The sequence below is a fragment of the Mesoplodon bidens genome (genome assembly GCF_964165515.1).
Source record: "Mesoplodon bidens genome assembly, chromosome: 5".
Classification (NCBI taxonomy): domain Eukaryota; kingdom Metazoa; phylum Chordata; class Mammalia; order Artiodactyla; family Ziphiidae; genus Mesoplodon; species Mesoplodon bidens.
This window is the reverse complement of record NC_138161.1, coordinates 144,131,841-144,149,588: the sequence shown is the minus strand read 5'-3', so window position 1 is coordinate 144,149,588 and position 17,748 is coordinate 144,131,841. Positions and strand designations below refer to the sequence as shown.

The 17,748-nt window shown below is 48.1% G+C and overlaps 1 protein-coding gene across 2 annotated transcripts in view; it reads left to right on the top strand.

Moving 5' to 3' along the window:
• Positions 1–17,748, top strand: part of EPHB1 (EPH receptor B1) — a gene marked incomplete at both ends in the record, with an annotated part of 429,185 nt that overhangs the window by 275,219 nt on the left and 136,218 nt on the right. For both annotated transcript variants that reach the window (XM_081234446.1, XM_081234445.1), the window contains one exon: positions 12,801–12,956. In XM_081234446.1, coding sequence (XP_081090572.1) covers positions 12,801–12,956 — 156 coding nt within the window. The remainder of the gene's footprint in view (positions 1–12,800; positions 12,957–17,748) is intronic.

The window sequence follows — 17,748 nt, the reverse complement described above, 5'->3', positions numbered from 1 at the left end:
GTTTCCCTGTTCAGATTTGGTGAGGTTCCTGAGCAAAGTCATGGGTCAGACAAAACCTATTCCGCCAACTTTGTCGTCCTTCAGCCTTTTGGATAAATGTCATGTTCACTCCTACTTGGAGAATCTTTTGGGATGAGTATAACCTTATTATTTCAATACTGATGATTACTCACAGCTATTTCCCTTTTTTTAGAGTTGACACTGGGACTTGCTGAGTGGTACACCCACTGCCACTGCAGTTTAGGAGCTGAGACAGGGCCCAACACACCCTCCTGGCAAGGGACCCACCTGATTCCGCTGTGACCTTGGACGGGCCCCTTTTCTCTGACACTCTGCAGGAAGGCCCACGCCACATGCTTTGTGCCACCAGGCCAGGCCAGGGCAGCATGAGGGAAGGAGTCCTGTCCTTTATCTGTCAAGACAGCTCTGGTAATCCAGCTTGAGACTCTCGGCCTCAATGCTTTTGCTCTGTCGTTACCAAAAAATAAAAATCATTTATTTTGCTCACTTGTCCCACTTGAATGGCGTGTAATAGTGCCATAGATTGATGGTGTTTATGACTTTGTGACCTAGGGAGAAGCTGGAAATTCCACTGTGCCCATTTCTACTCCTGGGTTTCTGTAAAGGTCACAGTGAAATTATTTGATCAAGTACACCGCAGAAGGGGAAAATCTTAATCTTATATTATACATATGCAGCACTTGACCTTCTCTTGAGATGTGGCACCTCTTAGCTACACTTACTTAAACATAATGCAGCCCTTCCCCGGATGCACACAGAGAGAATAATTAGGTGCCATGGCATTCTGGCTGGAGAGGAGTCTGTGCTGTGGGGCTGACCTCAAAGATGAAAAGGAGAAGGAGTCGAGGTAGGTAGGGACAAAGGGATGGAGTGAGCACCCCAGGGCTGCAGCGGGCTTGTCCTGATGAGGCAAGTGGAGCGGACTCTGTGGCTTGTTCTCGTTCCCCCACTGACTGTGCATCTCTGGCCAAGATAGTCATTGCCTTCTCTGGGCGTTACTTTCCCCATCATAGATCTGGGATGTGCCAACTTTGATCTGTGGGTAGTGGTTGCCTGGGACATTGTGTTAAAGATTCTGAGCTCTGGTCTGGATTGAGTGGGAATGAGTGCCATGATTGATTAGTGATGTCTGTCATGGGCGGCGTTGGGGCTTGGTGATTATAGCTATATGGGCTAACCCTGTTCTAGGGTCTCTCTAAGGTCTTTTTCCAGCCTGACTGTGTGTGATTTGTGGACTCGCCAAAGCCCTGGGGTGAGGAAGCTTAGAAAAGGGGAAACAATAACAACCTTCCCTAAGAGAAGAGTACTATTTGCCTTGTCAGGTTTTGGAGCGGAAATGAGATTTGTGTGATGCATCCAAACATAGTTCTTTTTTTATGTTTTTTTTCACATTGGCTCTGTGAGAAGCGGAGAGACCAGGGGACAGCAGTGCTTTTTCTGGGTGTGATGACTCACCAGACCTGGCTGTCTATGTGCGTGCAGGTGGCTGGCCCTGCCCCAGCCACAGGAAAGAGCGAGGAGCCCTGGGTGGCTTCTCATCGTTGTCCAGTCTTGAGAAATTCAGTAAGAAGTCACCTTCGTTTATCTTAAAGACTTGCTATAAATTATTTTTTAAAGGGAATCCATCAAGGTCTGTGTCAGGGGAATACTTAAAAATAAGGCTTTTCTCAAAGGGTAAAATAAGCACTTCAGTTCGAAAATGTGGGAAGCAGCCTGACTGCCAGCATATGTCCCCTTGCCTGCTGCCCAGAGCTACCAGATTGACGGTGTTTTTAGAACGCTGGCAGCCAGGCTCTGACGTGGGTAGAGACAGGGCCTGGGGAGGGGACATGTGGGGATTCCCTGCCCTCCCCTTCCCCTGGCATAGCAGTGGGGGTCTAGGACTGGCAGCCCTGGGGCCTAATGGGTCGGATCAAGGTAGAGAACCTTGGGGCCCTTTGGAGTAGCCAAAGCGATCTGACCCTCACTTCCGCTTTGCTGAGTCCCAGGGTCCCCGGGAAGCATCTCTCTGGTGGTGGAGAAGGAAACGGGAAGACCATATTCCCTTAAAGGAGTCTGTCCTGCTGCTGGCAGGGTGCTTCTGCTCTCTTCTCAAGGACAGACCCCCTCCCACCCTGTCCCCCCAGCATGGGTTCACCCACCTCCTTCGCCACCTGGCTGTGACATCAGCTCTTCCCCAGGAGGCTTTCCTCTGCCCCTGGAGCCCCACATCTAAAGAATTCCACCTTCCCTGGCCATCTGCTCCCTCTGGATTGAGGGCACCGCCAGGTCCCCTTCCACTTCTGATTCCCTGCACGTCTGCCCTCTCTCCTCAACAACAGCCTTCTTCTTTCCCAAGGTAAATAGAGTGACTCTCTTATATCCAACTCAGGGCACACAGGAAGTGCTCCCCAAATGAGACAAGCGTATAAAAGGGAAAGGGCTCTGCTGGGCTAAAGCTTAGGAAGCGGCTCCATGGGGCCCCCAGCTGCTACTGGTTGTCCAGGTGGCCTGCTGGGAAGGCGCCCTGGTAGCACCATACCTTCAGGGTCCAGTGACATCAAGTAGATGTCGGGGGTGGTCTCAGCTAGAGGGCCCTCCCCTACCAAAGTCCCAAAGGGTTCCTGAGTCTGAAGGACCCTCCTCGGTGGGTGGGCTCCTCCAGGCCCATTTGCAGGCTGGCGGCAAGGGGACAAACTTGGGGAGCAGACCCAGACAGTTCCCAGGGGAGCTGCCCCCCACCTTCCCCACTCTCCCCTCTCCTAATGTCACTCTCAACCCCCTCAAAGTCATAGGGACAGTGAACCCGCTGCCACGGTATAAGATTTTTAAAAGAGAACTCCAGGAAGAGGAAAATGCCTGGCCCGAGTGGTTGAAGTGTGGAGGGCGGGTTTTCTGGAATTGGTAGGAAAGTAGGGGTACAAGCCAGATAAGGGGTCACCTGGCCCAGTGCCTGGCACCCAGTAGAGGCTCTGCTGAATGAATGAGTGATTCCCTGTAATCCCCAGATCCTCTTCTTCTAAATGACTCTGGACTGTTCCCATGACCCTGGTGATTATCACTCTTTCTGGACTCCTGTGTCTCCCCCTAACTGTCCCCACTCCTCTGATCCCTTCTCTTCCCAGCAGCCAGTGTGATCTTTCAGACACAAAAATCTGATGCGTGTTTTTTCCCCATGTTAAACCCAACTGTGGCTTTCATGACCTAAGGATAAAGTCTAGGGGCTGCCATGAGCTCAGGTTACCTCTCCAGAGTCAGCCTCCTTCTCACCAACTGACCCCTGCCCAGCCCACGAACAACTGTCTGCCTGAGCCGGTGGCACTCACACTACACATTGATCGATCATGGAAACACCGCTCTCACTTTATTGACAGAGTCGTATTTTTTCTCCAGGGCCTTTGCACGTGCTTCTCTCTCCACGTGGAGGATTCTCTGTCTCCCCTCACTAACTCACCTTACCTCTGCCAACCTATATGGCTCCTATTCATTCTGTATGACTTGACTTAGACCTCACTTGCTCAAGACCCTCCCAGACTCAGAGAGGTCCCTGATCCGGCCTCCTACACTGATTACCTCTGTTAGAATTTCCAGGTTAGAGTCTGTCTTCCTCCACTAAGATGTCAGCTCCATGGGGGAGAGCTCTTTGCGCGTTACCTCCATTGGTGGACCCCAGTGCCGAGCACAGCTCCAAGTTTACATTAAGTGGCCAATTTAAATACGTTAAAATGAATAATTGATGAAAACAGTCATCCTGGCTCCTTGCGGAAAACACCCAGCTGCTATTTACTGAGGAGATGCTACATTCCAGAAAGTTTGCACTGATCGTCACAAAGCTATAAGAAGGAAGTTACCCTCGTACCCCTTTTTACAGAGGAGAGGGTTGAGGTTGAGGGTTAAGTAACTTTCATAAGATCACATTACCAGTAAGTGGCAGTTTTCACGGACACCAAGACCAAGATGCTTCCTCTCTACCTGGAGGTTTAGAGCAGCGGTTTTCAAACTGGAGCTGCATCAGAATCTCCTGGAGGGCTTGCAAACACTCAGATTTCTGGGCCTCACCCCAGAGTTTCTGGCTCAGTAGGTTTGGAGTGGGGTCTCAGAGTCTGAATTTCTACAAGTTCCCAGGTGATGCTGCTTCTGCTGTCGGTCTGGAAACCACAGTTTGAGAATCTCTGGCGGAGGTCACAGAAAACCCCTGGGTTTGCTTTATGCTACCCCACTACCCAACCACACTGACCTTGGGCCAGGATTGCAGGATGCAGCCCTGAATTCCCTGCTGAGAGGCTCTGATGCCCAGCCCAGCCTCCCTCCCTGAACCTGGCCTTGGCTGTGCTGTGCCCGGCTGTTCCCTAGGGACAGGTGCCATCAGTGACAAGGACTTAAGGGCCTGCCCCGCCCCCTTGGGAAACTACCCTTCTGTTTGTCGTGTTTCAGTCCTGACCAGTGATCTCCCCATTTCACCAAGGCTAAGTGCCGCTGCCCCTGACCCCACGATTTTAACAACTTCCATGCTGATTGATGCATGCTAGGCTTGCTGCTGCTGCCGGAGCAGCTTAATAGTACTGGAAGTTACAGTCTCGTCTGTGTCAAGGTGCCTGCAGCATTCATCAATTTCAGCAAGTGTCACCAAGAGTGATACGAGTGTATGACACAGCTAAGTGTTCCCTCTGCGCAGGCCATTACAGCTGGAGGTGGGCCCATGGAGACAGGGACTGGAGACCAATATGACCTCGTGTGTGCAGGTTGACATAGACATGAGCACCGCAGGTCACCTCCTGCTGTGGCCCCTTGAATGCTGTGTGTGCCTGGCAGTCTCTACTGCCAGGTTCCCTCTCCCTACAGGTTCCCCGGGCACTCCAGGCAAGTGCGGGTCCTGTTCTCTCTGATGCTTGGGGCACTCTTTTCCCTTTGCCTCACCCTCCCATCTCTGCATCAACTTTTACCTGTCCTTCAAGGCCTGTGCATGTGCCACCATCTCCAGGCAGCTTTCCCAGCTCGCCTTTACTTTCCCCTTCCTCCAAAGACCTCTGGCACAGGGCATCTCCACCTCTGGTGTAGAGCTTTCCTCTGTAAGCAGCCCACTCTGACCTGCCCTGCTCATCTCAGCTCCTTGGGGTTGGAGGTTGCTGTCCATACTTTTGTGTCCTCCACCAAATTTAAAAATGTAGTGACTGAGATTTTCTTTGATTACTCGAGTCCTGTATATACAATGCAAAACACTGGGAAATTATGGAAAAGCACAAAATCATATCATTGCTACCACTCCCAGTTTTTATTTTATTGCTTATGGTTTATATATATGTTTGTGTATATATGTATATGCTTGTATGTGTATGTATAACGATGTTCATACTCTATAGTTTAAAGTTACTTTAAAAATATTTTTCGGGCTTCCCTGGAAGCGCAGTGGTTGAGAGTCTGCCTGCCGATGCAGGGAACACGGGTTCGTGCCCTGGTCCAGGAGGATCCCACATGCCGTGGAGCGGCTGGGCCTGTGAGCCATGGCTGCTGAGCCTGCGCATCTGGAGCCTGTGCTCCGCAACGGGGGAGGCCACAACAGTGAGAGGCCCACGTACCGGAAAAAAATATATATATATATTTTTCCATGACATAATTTTAATGACTGTGTAGTATCGCACTATACAGATGTTCCATAATTTATTTAGTGAATAGCCTATTATTTGACTTTTAAGTTCTTTTTTTTTCCTTCCTTCATTTCTTTCTTCTGCATTATAAATAGCAGTGGTGTAAGCATCCATTAACATACATCTTTTTCCACATCTCCTTGCTTTTTCTTTAGAAGTAGAATTGTTGGATCAAAACTCTGGACATTTTGAAGGCCTTAATGGAGAAAAGTTTTAAGAATCCACACTTTGTAGGAGAGTGCCAGTCACCTCTTACCCTGTAATATTAAGATCTTGTCATTATTGTTGTTGTTATTATTTTTTTAATCACAGCTTTTATCTTTGGCTCTTATCACAGCAGGCCTTCAGTGAACTTACAGTTCAACCAGCCGCAGAATGCATGTGCCTCCGTGTAAGGCCTGTGCTCAGTACCTGGGAGAGGAAAATACAAAGATGGCAACACCTAGCATCAGCCTTCAGAGAACTTTCAATCTAGTGCAGTAGTTGGAGTGCTGGCTGGCTGGCTGGCTGGCTGGATGCCTGGGAACTACTTCTGTGCTAGTGGTTTTCTCAACACATTGCCCTGACTATAAGGGGAAATGGGGGTTTCACCAGATCCTGGGTCCCACTGGGATGGCCTGGGGGTGTTCAGGGAGACCCATTTCTGGGAAACGCAAAGACTGTTTATGAGCATAGACAAGGAACCCCAGCACACCTCCTTCCCTGGAGTTTCACACCTGGAGTTCCAGAGTCAAGAACCCCTGGGGTCAGCCCCCATAATGTGAAGATGAGGGAGGCATTGAGCTGCAGGTGTGACTCTAAATACTCTACCGGTCTCAATGAGAGGCCACAAGACCTGTGAGTAGAGCCCTGCAGAGCTGTGCGCATGCTCTGCAGGAAGCTCTTGTCCCCATCCCCTGCCCCAGCCACCACACCCATCCCACGGATCTCAGCAGCTGCCCAGAGCGGCTGGCTCTTTGCTTGTCTTCCAGAGCAAAAGCAGAGCCTGGAGACCAAGGGGAGCTTGAGAGGCAGTGAGCTCAGGGCTGTTTACCTCTTTCTCCCCTGCCAGGAACACGAGCCTAGCCCCTCTCACTGTCACCCCGCGCGGCAGGCACACCTCCCGAGCCAGCTGCTAGGCTGCACCTGCCTTGAGAAAAAGGCACCCGGTTCTTTTAAGCAGGGGATGAATATTCATTGGCATGAACCTTTGCAAACTCATTTGGGGAAAAAAAATTAGATCAGGAGCAGTAATCAGATTATTAAAAAGAAAAAGCAAGGACAGAGGCAGCGGTGGAGGGAAGCATCGCATTTAAAATGCAGGGAGAGATTTCCTTCCTGCAGAGAAGCTGAGACCCACCCCTGGACCATGCACCGGGAATAGTTAAGCTCTCCCACATTCCTGCTGCATAAAAATGGTATTTTGCGAGGCTTCTGTGGAGGGGGCGGGGCAGAGGCAGTGTGCACCCTCCACGTACAAAAATTATAAAATAATGTCATGAGATTTTCATTTTATCTTCCTTGGGTATCAGGAAAAATTGTGAGAGCTAAAGAGGCTCTGGCGAGTGCTGAGTGACAGGTTAAAGGGCTCCAATAAAGATTAGATGGTCCACTATCTCCTGAGGAAATTGCATAAAAGTGGTTATTCCCTCTTGCTTCTATTAATTTCCTCTTCCTGGCTGCTTGGAAATGCTTCATAACCTGATGTTGCAGATGGGGACGAGAGGTACTTTCCATTATCTCAATCACTGCACTGTTGATGAGACACTTAATCTGTTTCTTTATAAAGTAATAGTACTGTAGGTGATGGATTTAGTGTCACTGGAAGGCTGTGTGCAGGGATGGCAGGGGACGGGGTTCTCAAGAGCACTGTAAGCACTAGGTAATTTGTTACATCTCCGAGACTCTGAGAAGTTGGGTGGGCGTTTCAAGGTGATCTTCTGGATATCAGCTAGAGGTCACGTGTACCAGTCCCTTCTTGCTTGAAGGGGGAGGGAAGTGCTGCATGTTTTGCTTGGGGAATGGGAAATGCACACACGCTTAGGGACCTCACGTCTTGTCTCTTCCTCTCTGCCAAAGTCAGAGGCTGGGAAAGAGGTGTGCATGTGGGGTGCCACCTAAAAGCTGCATCTATCACCTGTCTGAACTGTGATCCCGTACAATGGAGGGAAGTCAACCCCCTTTTCTTAAGGAAACGAAGTCATCCGGGCTGCGCTGGTGTCAGAAGTGTACAGCCCTCCAAGTCACAGGTGTTCCATGGACAAAGGTCTTGTGGGAATACACAGCGGCTCTTCCTTTCCCACCCACCTCCTGGAATGGGGATGAAACCCTCCTGGCTGAGATGCAGCTGGGCACTCTCTGACCTAATTTCCCTTCCTACCTCTCCTGTTCTTCCACCTCTTTCCTTCTAGCTTTGTCTTTGCCTCTCTTGAATCTCACCTCCTAGTCCCCACAAGAAAATGCTTCTTCTGGTCCTCGTCTCATAGCGATGGATCCTCCAAGTCAGGCACTTCCTGCCTGACGGGTCCCCCACCCCAACCCTGTGCACACATAAGCATAACACAGACGATGCTGTGTGGGAATCAGCCAGCGTTCCATCGTCTGCCTCCTTCCTCACCCCCCAAGGAAGGCGGGCACGTCCCAGGGTCTGTCCACCACCCTCTGTGCCCTTCTCTATTCCTCTAGCAAGGTGCCAAGCTCACCTAGATCTTCTGTAAAATTTAGTTGAATGAGAGGTTCATGACTGTAGTGACAATGCTGACCATAATTTTAAATCAAGAGAAAGGCAACCCCTGAGTTCTGAAATGATATTAAAGCAAGTAGGTGTGCTATCCACTTCGAAATTTCTTGACAGTGTGGATATGTGCTTGATTAGATGATCACAGTATTTAATTGTTATTTTTTGAGCCTGCAGGCAGATGTGAGGTCTCCAGGCTGCTGGGGTCCCCACCGTTCTCCGCTGTGTTACTCCCAACCACTTTATATACTCAGGTGACTTCTCTGGGCTGAGGCGATTGCTTTTACCTCCCTTGGTCTAAATATTCTTTGTTACACTCTACCCAGCAGCTCCACGTAACACCTCTAATTAAAGCTGCTTTTCCTCAAGGAGCAGCACAATTTTCTTATTTATTTTTCTATGTAAATTTGTAGTAAAATAACAATCTTATTCACTTCTATTTCTCATTAGTGGTGTCTGGTACAAGATGAGTTAAAAAAGGCTTTGTGGACTAGCTTGGCACTTTAAGCATTATTTAAAGCATTAATTCTATGAGAAAATATAGTCCAAGTGTGCTTACAAGTTACAGTCCATTTTGTTACTCTCTTATTTCATCACAGCTTACCCTTCCCCCTCCCCATATCCTCAAGTCCATTCTCTAGTAGGTCTGTGTCTTTATTCCTGTCTTGCCCCTAGGTTCTTCATGACCTTTTTTTTTTTTCTTCTTAGATTTCATAAATATGTGTTAGCATACAGTATTTGTTTTTCTCTTTCTGACTTACTTCACTCTGTATGACAGACTCTGGGTCCATCCACCTCACTACAAATAACTCAATTTCATTTCTTTTTATGGCTGAGTAATATTCCATTGTATATATGTGCCACAAAGTGAGAGAGTGGCATGGACATATACACACCACCAAATGTAAAATAGCTAACTAGTGGGAAGCAGCCGCATAGCACAGGGAGATCAGATCGGTGCTTTGTGACCACCTAGAGGGGTGGGATAGGGAGGGTGCGAGGGAGGGAGATGCAAGAGGGAAGAGATATGGGGAACATATGTATATGTATAACTGATTCACTTTGTTATAAAGCAGAAACTAACACACCATTGTAAAGCAATTATACTCCAATAAAGATGTTAAAAAAAAAAAGTTATAGTCCAAGTGTTCAATAAATGAACCTAGGCATACAGTTTCTTTATAAATTAGGGAATGCCTACACATAGATTTTAATAAAATATTAACTTATGAAATGTGAATATTAATGAGTTTCATCCATTTTGTAATTATTGGTAAAATATATTTTACAGATATAATGATCCTCCCATTATACAAAACAGAAATAATCTGTGCAGAAACACATTCTTCCATTTGGTTCCAGAATTTATTTGCCGACTCTGGGACTCTCAGTTTATATTCTAATCCTCAATGCTAAAAGTTTGTGCAAAGAAAACTTGTTTTTCAAAAGGGACTGGATAAATGGAGGTAAAGAGGAATTAGCACTATTTAACACTTACTGTGCATAGGTAAATTTTCATATTTGAGTTTAATAAATTCTAATGACCTGTGGGAGTTGTTGTGAGAAGTGTTAAATTTCTTTTTTATGGATACTTTATACAGATGAGCAAGTGAGGATTATATAACTGGCCAGTGATCACCCAGCTAGGATCCAGCAGAACCAGGAATTGGACCCAGGACTGTTTGATCACTACCTAGTGCTCACTGCCCTGGGGAAGATGGAGCCATACCCCCTCCCAGGGCCTTTCACCCTAACCCTTCTCTGAGCTTCTCTCTCTTAAAGTTCAGCTTGGCCTCCCTCTCCTTCATTTCCTCCCTCTGTGGCTGTCAGAGACTAGAGACACCCGGTTCTGCCTTCCTTCATCAGAACTCTCAGAGGAAGACACTTTCTAAATCCCCCTGCTACTTGTGGACATCAGGGTGGTTGTTTATGCTGTTAACTTATTAAATGTAAAGAAAGGAGGCTTTTAAATGCTGGAAAGAAAGTGAAAACACCTTGTGTCTCTTGGATTGATACATTAAGAAAATTACGTGTGGCACGGCTCCAGTGAATGCATGTCTCCACATTCTCCTCCCCCACTTTCCAGGGAAAGAGCTTCCCCTGTGTTTGGGCAGCACAGGCCTGGGATTTCTCTGTGTTCTCCAGCTCCAGAACTGAATGGGATGCAGAAACGCTGGGAGATTTACAACAGAAAGGGCCAAGTGCTTCTCATGGGTGATAAGGAAGAGATACGGAAAGAAGAAAGGGAGAGAGGAGGAAAGAAATAGGGGGAGAGACTTTACTGAGTGGGCTTGGAAAGATAGATCAGCAAGCCAAATTCTAGGATGCTAGGTGTACCATTCAGAGTTTTCCTTTTGGTGTTTTATATGTTGAGCCTTTCGTAAAGATTGAATTTTTTTTTCCTTTCTACTGAGAAATTGATTTGAGTGTACCGAGATGGGTAGCAAGTGGCCCATTTTTACATGGGTTACAACAGAAATCCTTAAGAACCTTATTGTAGCACCTAGACAACATTTACCCCAGTACGTTCCATAGAACTTGAATCCCACGAGATGCTCTACAGTATAGGGCTTCTTGGTGAGAAAACACAGCATTCTGTATCCCATTTTGGGAAGTTCTGAAAAATTCTGTAATAAAAGATGAGATGAACTTTTTAAACCCACAGATTCAAAATATCTGACCACAGACCCCTTTTGTAAGTAACAGGTGTTAAAAATCCTAAGGACATGGACTCCATTGAACATTCTTGGGTTATGTCATTCCAGGACATTCTATTTCAGAAATTCCCTCCCATTCAAGATGAGCTTCTGCCCCGGGGCACTTCCAGAGTGACCGAAACCCTATACCTCACTTCAAGTGAGCAAAGGAGTGAGAAAACTTACCCAACATAGGAAACCGTTCTTCTTTCTTGTCTTGGTAGAAAAGCTGTGGATATTATTCAAATAGTTTATACGTATATCATCACTATTACTTCTCCCACTGTGTGATTCTGGGCAACTCTTTTAACCTTTCAGTGTCCCAATTTCCTTAGTAACAAAATGGAGCTAATAATAGCTACCCCATAGAGGACTGCATGTAAAGCACTTAACAAGAATGTTAACAGATGGTGGCTACTGCTACTGTTAAAGAATACTCTGCACTTTCCAGGAGGGAACAGTATATTTGGGAAGATGAGCTTTGTATAAGTAGAAACCTTTATGATGGTACTTCTACTATGGCAACGATCACATTGTATTGCAACTGTATGACCTCATTGGATCAAGAGCTCCTTGAGGGCAGGCTCTGTTCTCAAAATTCCCTGGATCAGGTTCTCAGCAGGGTCACAGTAAATGTCTGTTGAACGAATTAGTGAAGTATGCAAGAAAGCCAAATGAGTTGACCATGAAATTAGTTTTACCTGGTCTCAAAGGAGGATAAGCCAGAGCAGGTTTCTTGGGGACCAGAAGAATCAGGGGCTGAGATAGTGAGGAAGGGCCTCAGGGAAGCAAGGCAGGCAGGGGCAATTTTCTGAGGAATCAGCAAGGCAGAGACCAGATGTCTGGAGTCAAAGGACTCTGTAGATGAGGCATGGTAAAAGCTTGAGGGATGGCCTAGAGCCAGACATTTTGGGGCATGGCTCTTCACAGGCTGACCCATGGGGCAAGGAGAATAAGTGCCTCATATCTGAGAACAGCTCCAGTGGGCATCGGGCTATACCAGGTGTTCCCAATCTTCTCCACTGACATGTACATGATAGATGACACCAAGTGCATGACACATTCCCTGGTGCACTGCCTACAAAGGCATCCTGCTTTGCCCACACCCCCCCAAAGCATTTCAAAATGCAATTAAGGGAGAATGATGTTGTTAAGCCAGTAACCTTGAAATCGCTTTAATTTCTTCTTAAAGAGTCACTCATGAATTTCAGCCCTTTACCACCATTCATAATAAGTGTTAACACAGCTCACCATTTCCCTCATGTGTGTTGCAACATGGGATTTAAGAACCATGGGTCCAGTTCATTGTGTCAACCAGGACCTCTTTCCATCTGAGGCCCAGGTGAAATTTCTTCACTGAGTGAATCAGGGTAAGGCCCTGACTGTTAACAGGTGGAAGAGGGAGGGAATAACCATTTATAGAGCACTTATGCCTCAGACACTGTGCTACACATTAATTCATTTTCTTAATTAAATCTCTTGACACACCTGAAAGGGAAGAGTCATTATTCATATTGTTCAAGTGAGAGAAGCCATTGGTACCAGGCAGGTATATTTCACTAAGGATGTTTGAAGACTTGGAAGTGTTAAGTAGGGGTTGCCTCAGTCCGAATGCTCACTTTGTGCAAGGGGGTGTCTCAATGTCCTTTTTAAGGTGACAGAATGTTTCATCTTCCAGTTCCAGGGAAGGGCCTCTGACTGCCACTCTTCCATTAATTCTAAGATGGTCTCTTTGTGTTACAGCCTGCCCTGCCGGGATGTTCAAGGCCAGCCAGGAAGCTGAGGGCTGCTCCCACTGTCCCTCCAACAGCAGATCCCCTTCAGAGGCATCTCCCATCTGCACCTGCCGGACTGGCTATTACCGAGCGGATTTTGACCCCCCAGAAGTGGCATGCACTAGTAAGTATCTAGCAGGGGCTCTGGGGTGGGGAGTTTAGTTGTCTGATAGTGCAAGTGGTGGGCCTAGGGCAGGGAAGACTTAAGACAGCATCCTCCAATTGCATAGTACAAAGCGGAGACGTTGGCTGTGGTGCTGAAACGGACAGCTCCTCGCTGGGCAAGCAGTGCCTCTCTCTCAGTAGTATCGGGTCAAGATTTTTTCCTTGGCCCCCTCCTCTCAGATGGGAGGGGCTTCCTCCCACCCCAGGAAGACGACTTATGTCCACCAGATGGTTAAAAAATGTCAACTGGAGAGTTCTTTGAGTGCAAAATCAAGATGCACCAGGATGTTGCAACAATTCCTAGTAATTCTTCCATCACCTCCTCCAAGAAGCCCCCTTGGTCTTGACAGATGAGAATATCCTCTCTTTTCACTGGGCTTCCTGTATCTCTGTGACCAGGCTCCCTCAAAACTCTCTTGATTTCATTAATTGTCCAATTATTCTGCACTTGCCTTCTTGGCTACCCAGTGAAGGTCCTTGTGTGCCAGCTCCATATATTCATCTCCCTGAGTCCCTTCCAGTGCCTAGTGTGGTGCATCCATGCCTCTGCCAAATGACAAGACCAGAGTCCTGGCCTGTGTGCATTGAGGCAGAAATTCTAGGGGCTGGGTCCAGAGCATCAGCTCCACCACTCTCCCACTCTCTGCTGTAGAGGGAAGGGTAGTCATCCTGACAAAAGGGGATGCGGCAACTCCACTCCCTGGGGAGGGATGGAGGAGGGGAGAATTTCCTCACCATCTTCTCCCTTATGATCCCCAGTCGTGGGGAGTCAGGAAGCACTACTCTCCCTGCACAGCCCTTTCAACAACTGGTTCCTCCTCTCCTAAGTGTAGCAGCCCTGAAATAGGGATGCTTTTTCTTCTCAGTATTCCTGTTGCGTTCAGAAGTCAGTGCTCCAGGTTAACCTCTAATTATGCTAGAACTTTCTTCTGGGTTGGATGCTGTTGCCTGGATCCCTCTGAGCAAGGACCTTCCCTTCACCTCCTCTGACCAAACTCCTTCCGCCCACCCCCAGCACAGAAAGGCACAGACAGAGCATTTCCTGCCTATTTGCAGTTTGATGAACAGAAAAGAAATGACTGAGCTCCAAGTAGAATAATTTCTTCATTCTGGCCTTGCAGTTTACATAATCTTGCCTGGATAAAGAAGAATGAAAGTGCCTTCTAGATCAAGGTCCTAAGGTCAATCAACGCTTATAGATTTGAACTGAGGAAAAGCGCATCCTCTTATAAACTGATTTTTCCCCAGACCTCCCTGGGTTGGTATGAACAAAAATGATTCCATTTCTGCTGACTAGAGTCCCTGTCTTTTGGTTGTGTTATCCCATCTACTGATTTCTGAGGTTCCCCTGTGTGTCTCTGTAGGCTTGAGAAGCATTGTTTAATATACTTCTTTAGAAGCCACTTAAGAATGCTGAATCTCTGCTGCCTGGATGTCCAGACCAAGGACCAGTCTCCATGACTGCAAAAGCCCAGGTCTCACAGCTTCCCTTCTGGAAACATTCCCCTCCACTCTGCTCATGGATCCTCTCTGATTGGCCAGGCTCCTTCTGCAGATAAATTCATGCAGATAAAAGTCTGGGTCCCCAGCTTCCCACCTAGGGAAGTTCAGCAGACACACCCTGTAAACCCATCCAGCCCCTGGACAAGGTCACATAGAGAGAAGGTAGACCAATAACCAGAGGCTCAGAATACTGATGTGGAGCTCCTTGCTATATAACACCTCTCCCATCTACCTCTCACCTGACATCTCCCATCTACCTTCTATCACCTGACCTGATGTGCTTGAACCAACAGGACTGATTCCTGGTATAAACAGGAACATCCCAGAGCTAATAGGCTCTGCACATGGCACACCCTCACTCTGCACTGCTTACCCATATTCTGAGTCCAGCTCATTAAAATCAGACCTCCCAGGCTTTTCTTTCCTGTCCTGGTCCAGCCAACTCTGAGTTAGGGACACCTTCCCACCTACTATGTCGCACCAAAATCTCCGCATCTTACCCAGAGTGGGGGTGAATGCTGGACATGCCTGGGGGTGTCACCACACCCTGTACACAACCTTGTGCTCTTTTCCCCCCAAAGGAGAGCACTAGGGTCAGACCAGAAATCACCAAATCAGAGCCACACTTGCCTGTGAAGGTCAGGCCAAGAGCTGCTCAGGGACGCATTGTCTGGCTCCCTGCCCCGGCCAGCAGAGGCCAGAAGTGGGTGAGAGGACACAGAGGCCAGTCTGGGTGGCAGCACAATGCTAGGCAAAACAAGTATAAATAAACCTATCATTTTATTGAGCCTCATTATATATTTGATTTATTGTGTGCCAGGGAAGTACTGTACGAAAAAGTCAATTTGTTGGCTTTTATAATCTCATTAGGCTTTCCTTTTAAAGCATTCTAATTGGAGGTGCCATCTGTTCTCTTAAAAAGGCATCACACATCACCACAGTAAATAATTTTTCAGATACAAGGAGCATATCTGGAGCGGTGGAGGTCAGGCTCAGCCCTGCACCATGGCCTGGGGGCCCAGCTGGTTCTGCAGGCGGAGCAATCTGACAGAGGGTGGTGGGGTGCGGAAAGGGCCCGGGTGCTTGCTCACTTTGCAAGTGCATCCCTCTGTCCATCCAAGCAGGAGACGGTGATGGCCCGGTCGGGCGCTGGGAGGACCCAGGCAGAGGGGAGGTCTGTTCTAAAATGTACAGGACAGCGGGCATCTACAGTGTTCAGGTCCCGTGGGTGTCAGGGAAAGGGGACACAGTGTCAGAAGCTTCCAAGAGGCTAGGTCTCAGGTGTGACCTGTTGCCACCGTCTTTAAATGAGATTGTATCAAGAGTCAATCACCGACAATATGGAAAGGTTACAAAGAATCTTACGATTTAAAATGTACTCTTTTACAAGGCTAAAAATATCTACAGTGTGCTAAAAATGAATGTTTTTAATGAATCATGTTAATCTCATGAAATGAGCACATATATATTCATTGTATTTTTTTTATTGTGTTCAAAGTGTTCATTTATTCTAAATTAATCTAAACATTTAGAATGCATGACAACTTTTGTAGCCCTGGGTGGACATTTCTTCATTTTCTTTTTAATCTCCTGGGACAGCCCGTCATCTCCTTGACCTCTGAGAGGCTCGGGCATCCCTGTGTGTCCAGCCTTGTCCTTGACAATGTTCATAGACTCAGCAGGGATTTGAGCACAGCCCAAGGCTAAGGTGTCAAAAGGGCTGGTGTGGGCTTCAGGTGAAGTGAGACGAGGGGCCTTAGGGAACTCGGAGAATGAGTCTGCTGGCCTCGGACACCCAGCTCCCTTCTTCTTCCTTCCTCATCCTCCTTGCATCTCTGCCAGGCCTGGCATTCTGGATCTGCTGCATCAGTATCTGGCCGACTGCCTCCTGGTACAGCCATGGCCCCACGTGCTCATGCTCAGGAGGAGATCTTGTCCCTGACAGGCTCTGGAGGGAGGGAAGGGAGGACCGGGGAGGCTGATGTCAGGGTTTAGGGTGCACGCTGCAGCATGTCAGGGCTGCCCTCAGAGACAGAGGGACACCCTAAGCCATGGATGGGATGAGGTGGGAGCTTGGGGGATGGCTAGAGGCAGGTCACAGGTGACCTCACCCCTCCCCGCTAGCAAAACCCTCTGAAAGAAGCCAGGCTACACAGAGTGGACAGTGGGGACCAGCTTTAATGAGGAGTCACCAAAGGACCACTTACAGCAGGGGGCAGGGGAAGACGTCAAGGGGAAGGTGCAGCCCCACCCGCCAGAGGGGTTGCAGAGGTGGTCGGCTGGGGAGCTGAGACCCTGAAGGTTCTCTGAGCTTCAGCTGAGGAAGTTGCAGCTTTCCTCCTCCTGCAGTCTCCCTGGGCCACTGCGCAAGAGGCCCTGAGGCCCCCTGGGGAGTCCTGGCACCCCCAAACCGCCCCGACCTTGAGTGGGTCCTAGGAAAGTGTATTGAATCACCGATTTGCACGTAGCCCTGGGAAGGCAGGCTTGGCACTTCGCAGACAAAAGCTGGAATCCTGACTGTCTCTTACCATCTCTGTGACCTTGAGCTAAGGTCTTAACTTTTTTACATTCTGTCATTTTCTTCTCATGACCTCGTAATAATGTATGCCTTTCTGGGTTGTTACGAGGATTAAGCAAAATCATATTATGGAGTCTTTGGCGCAGTGCCTGGTTCATAGTAAACTCTCAATCGGTGTTAGAACTTGCTTTGGTTATATCCCTGGAAAGCGTGAAGATTGCAGCAGATATGGAAGCTTCCAGCATGATAGGGGATCTAAAAATAAAAGTGACGTCCTTAGGGAGAGTACAGGTTTGACGCAAGCCCCATGTGTCACAGCAGAATCCACTGTGTGTGGCTCAGGTCACAGTCACTATTCACCTTAGCTTGGAGATCCTGATGAAAACCAACCAGAAGGTGACAGCCACTGGGAGCGGACAGGCTGTAGGAGGGGGGAGGCGCAGATAGAGCATCAGAGATGCAGATGTTGCTGAGCCCTTTCCTCCAGGACTGAGATATCCTGAGAAACTGGGCGGAGTGGCCACTGAGAAGATGGGCTCTCAGTTCTCAGGGAGCAGGGGCTCAGTGACTCCTCAGGCTTAGACCCGCTTCTTTCACAGGAGGGTCTGACGGCCCTGGAAGTGTGACGGGCGGGACATCGGGAGAGAAGTGGCAGCCAGGAACGTATGAGGAAGTGCATGACAATGTGAAACCAAGCACTGAAATGCATGTCTTCAGTTTTAAGTAATTT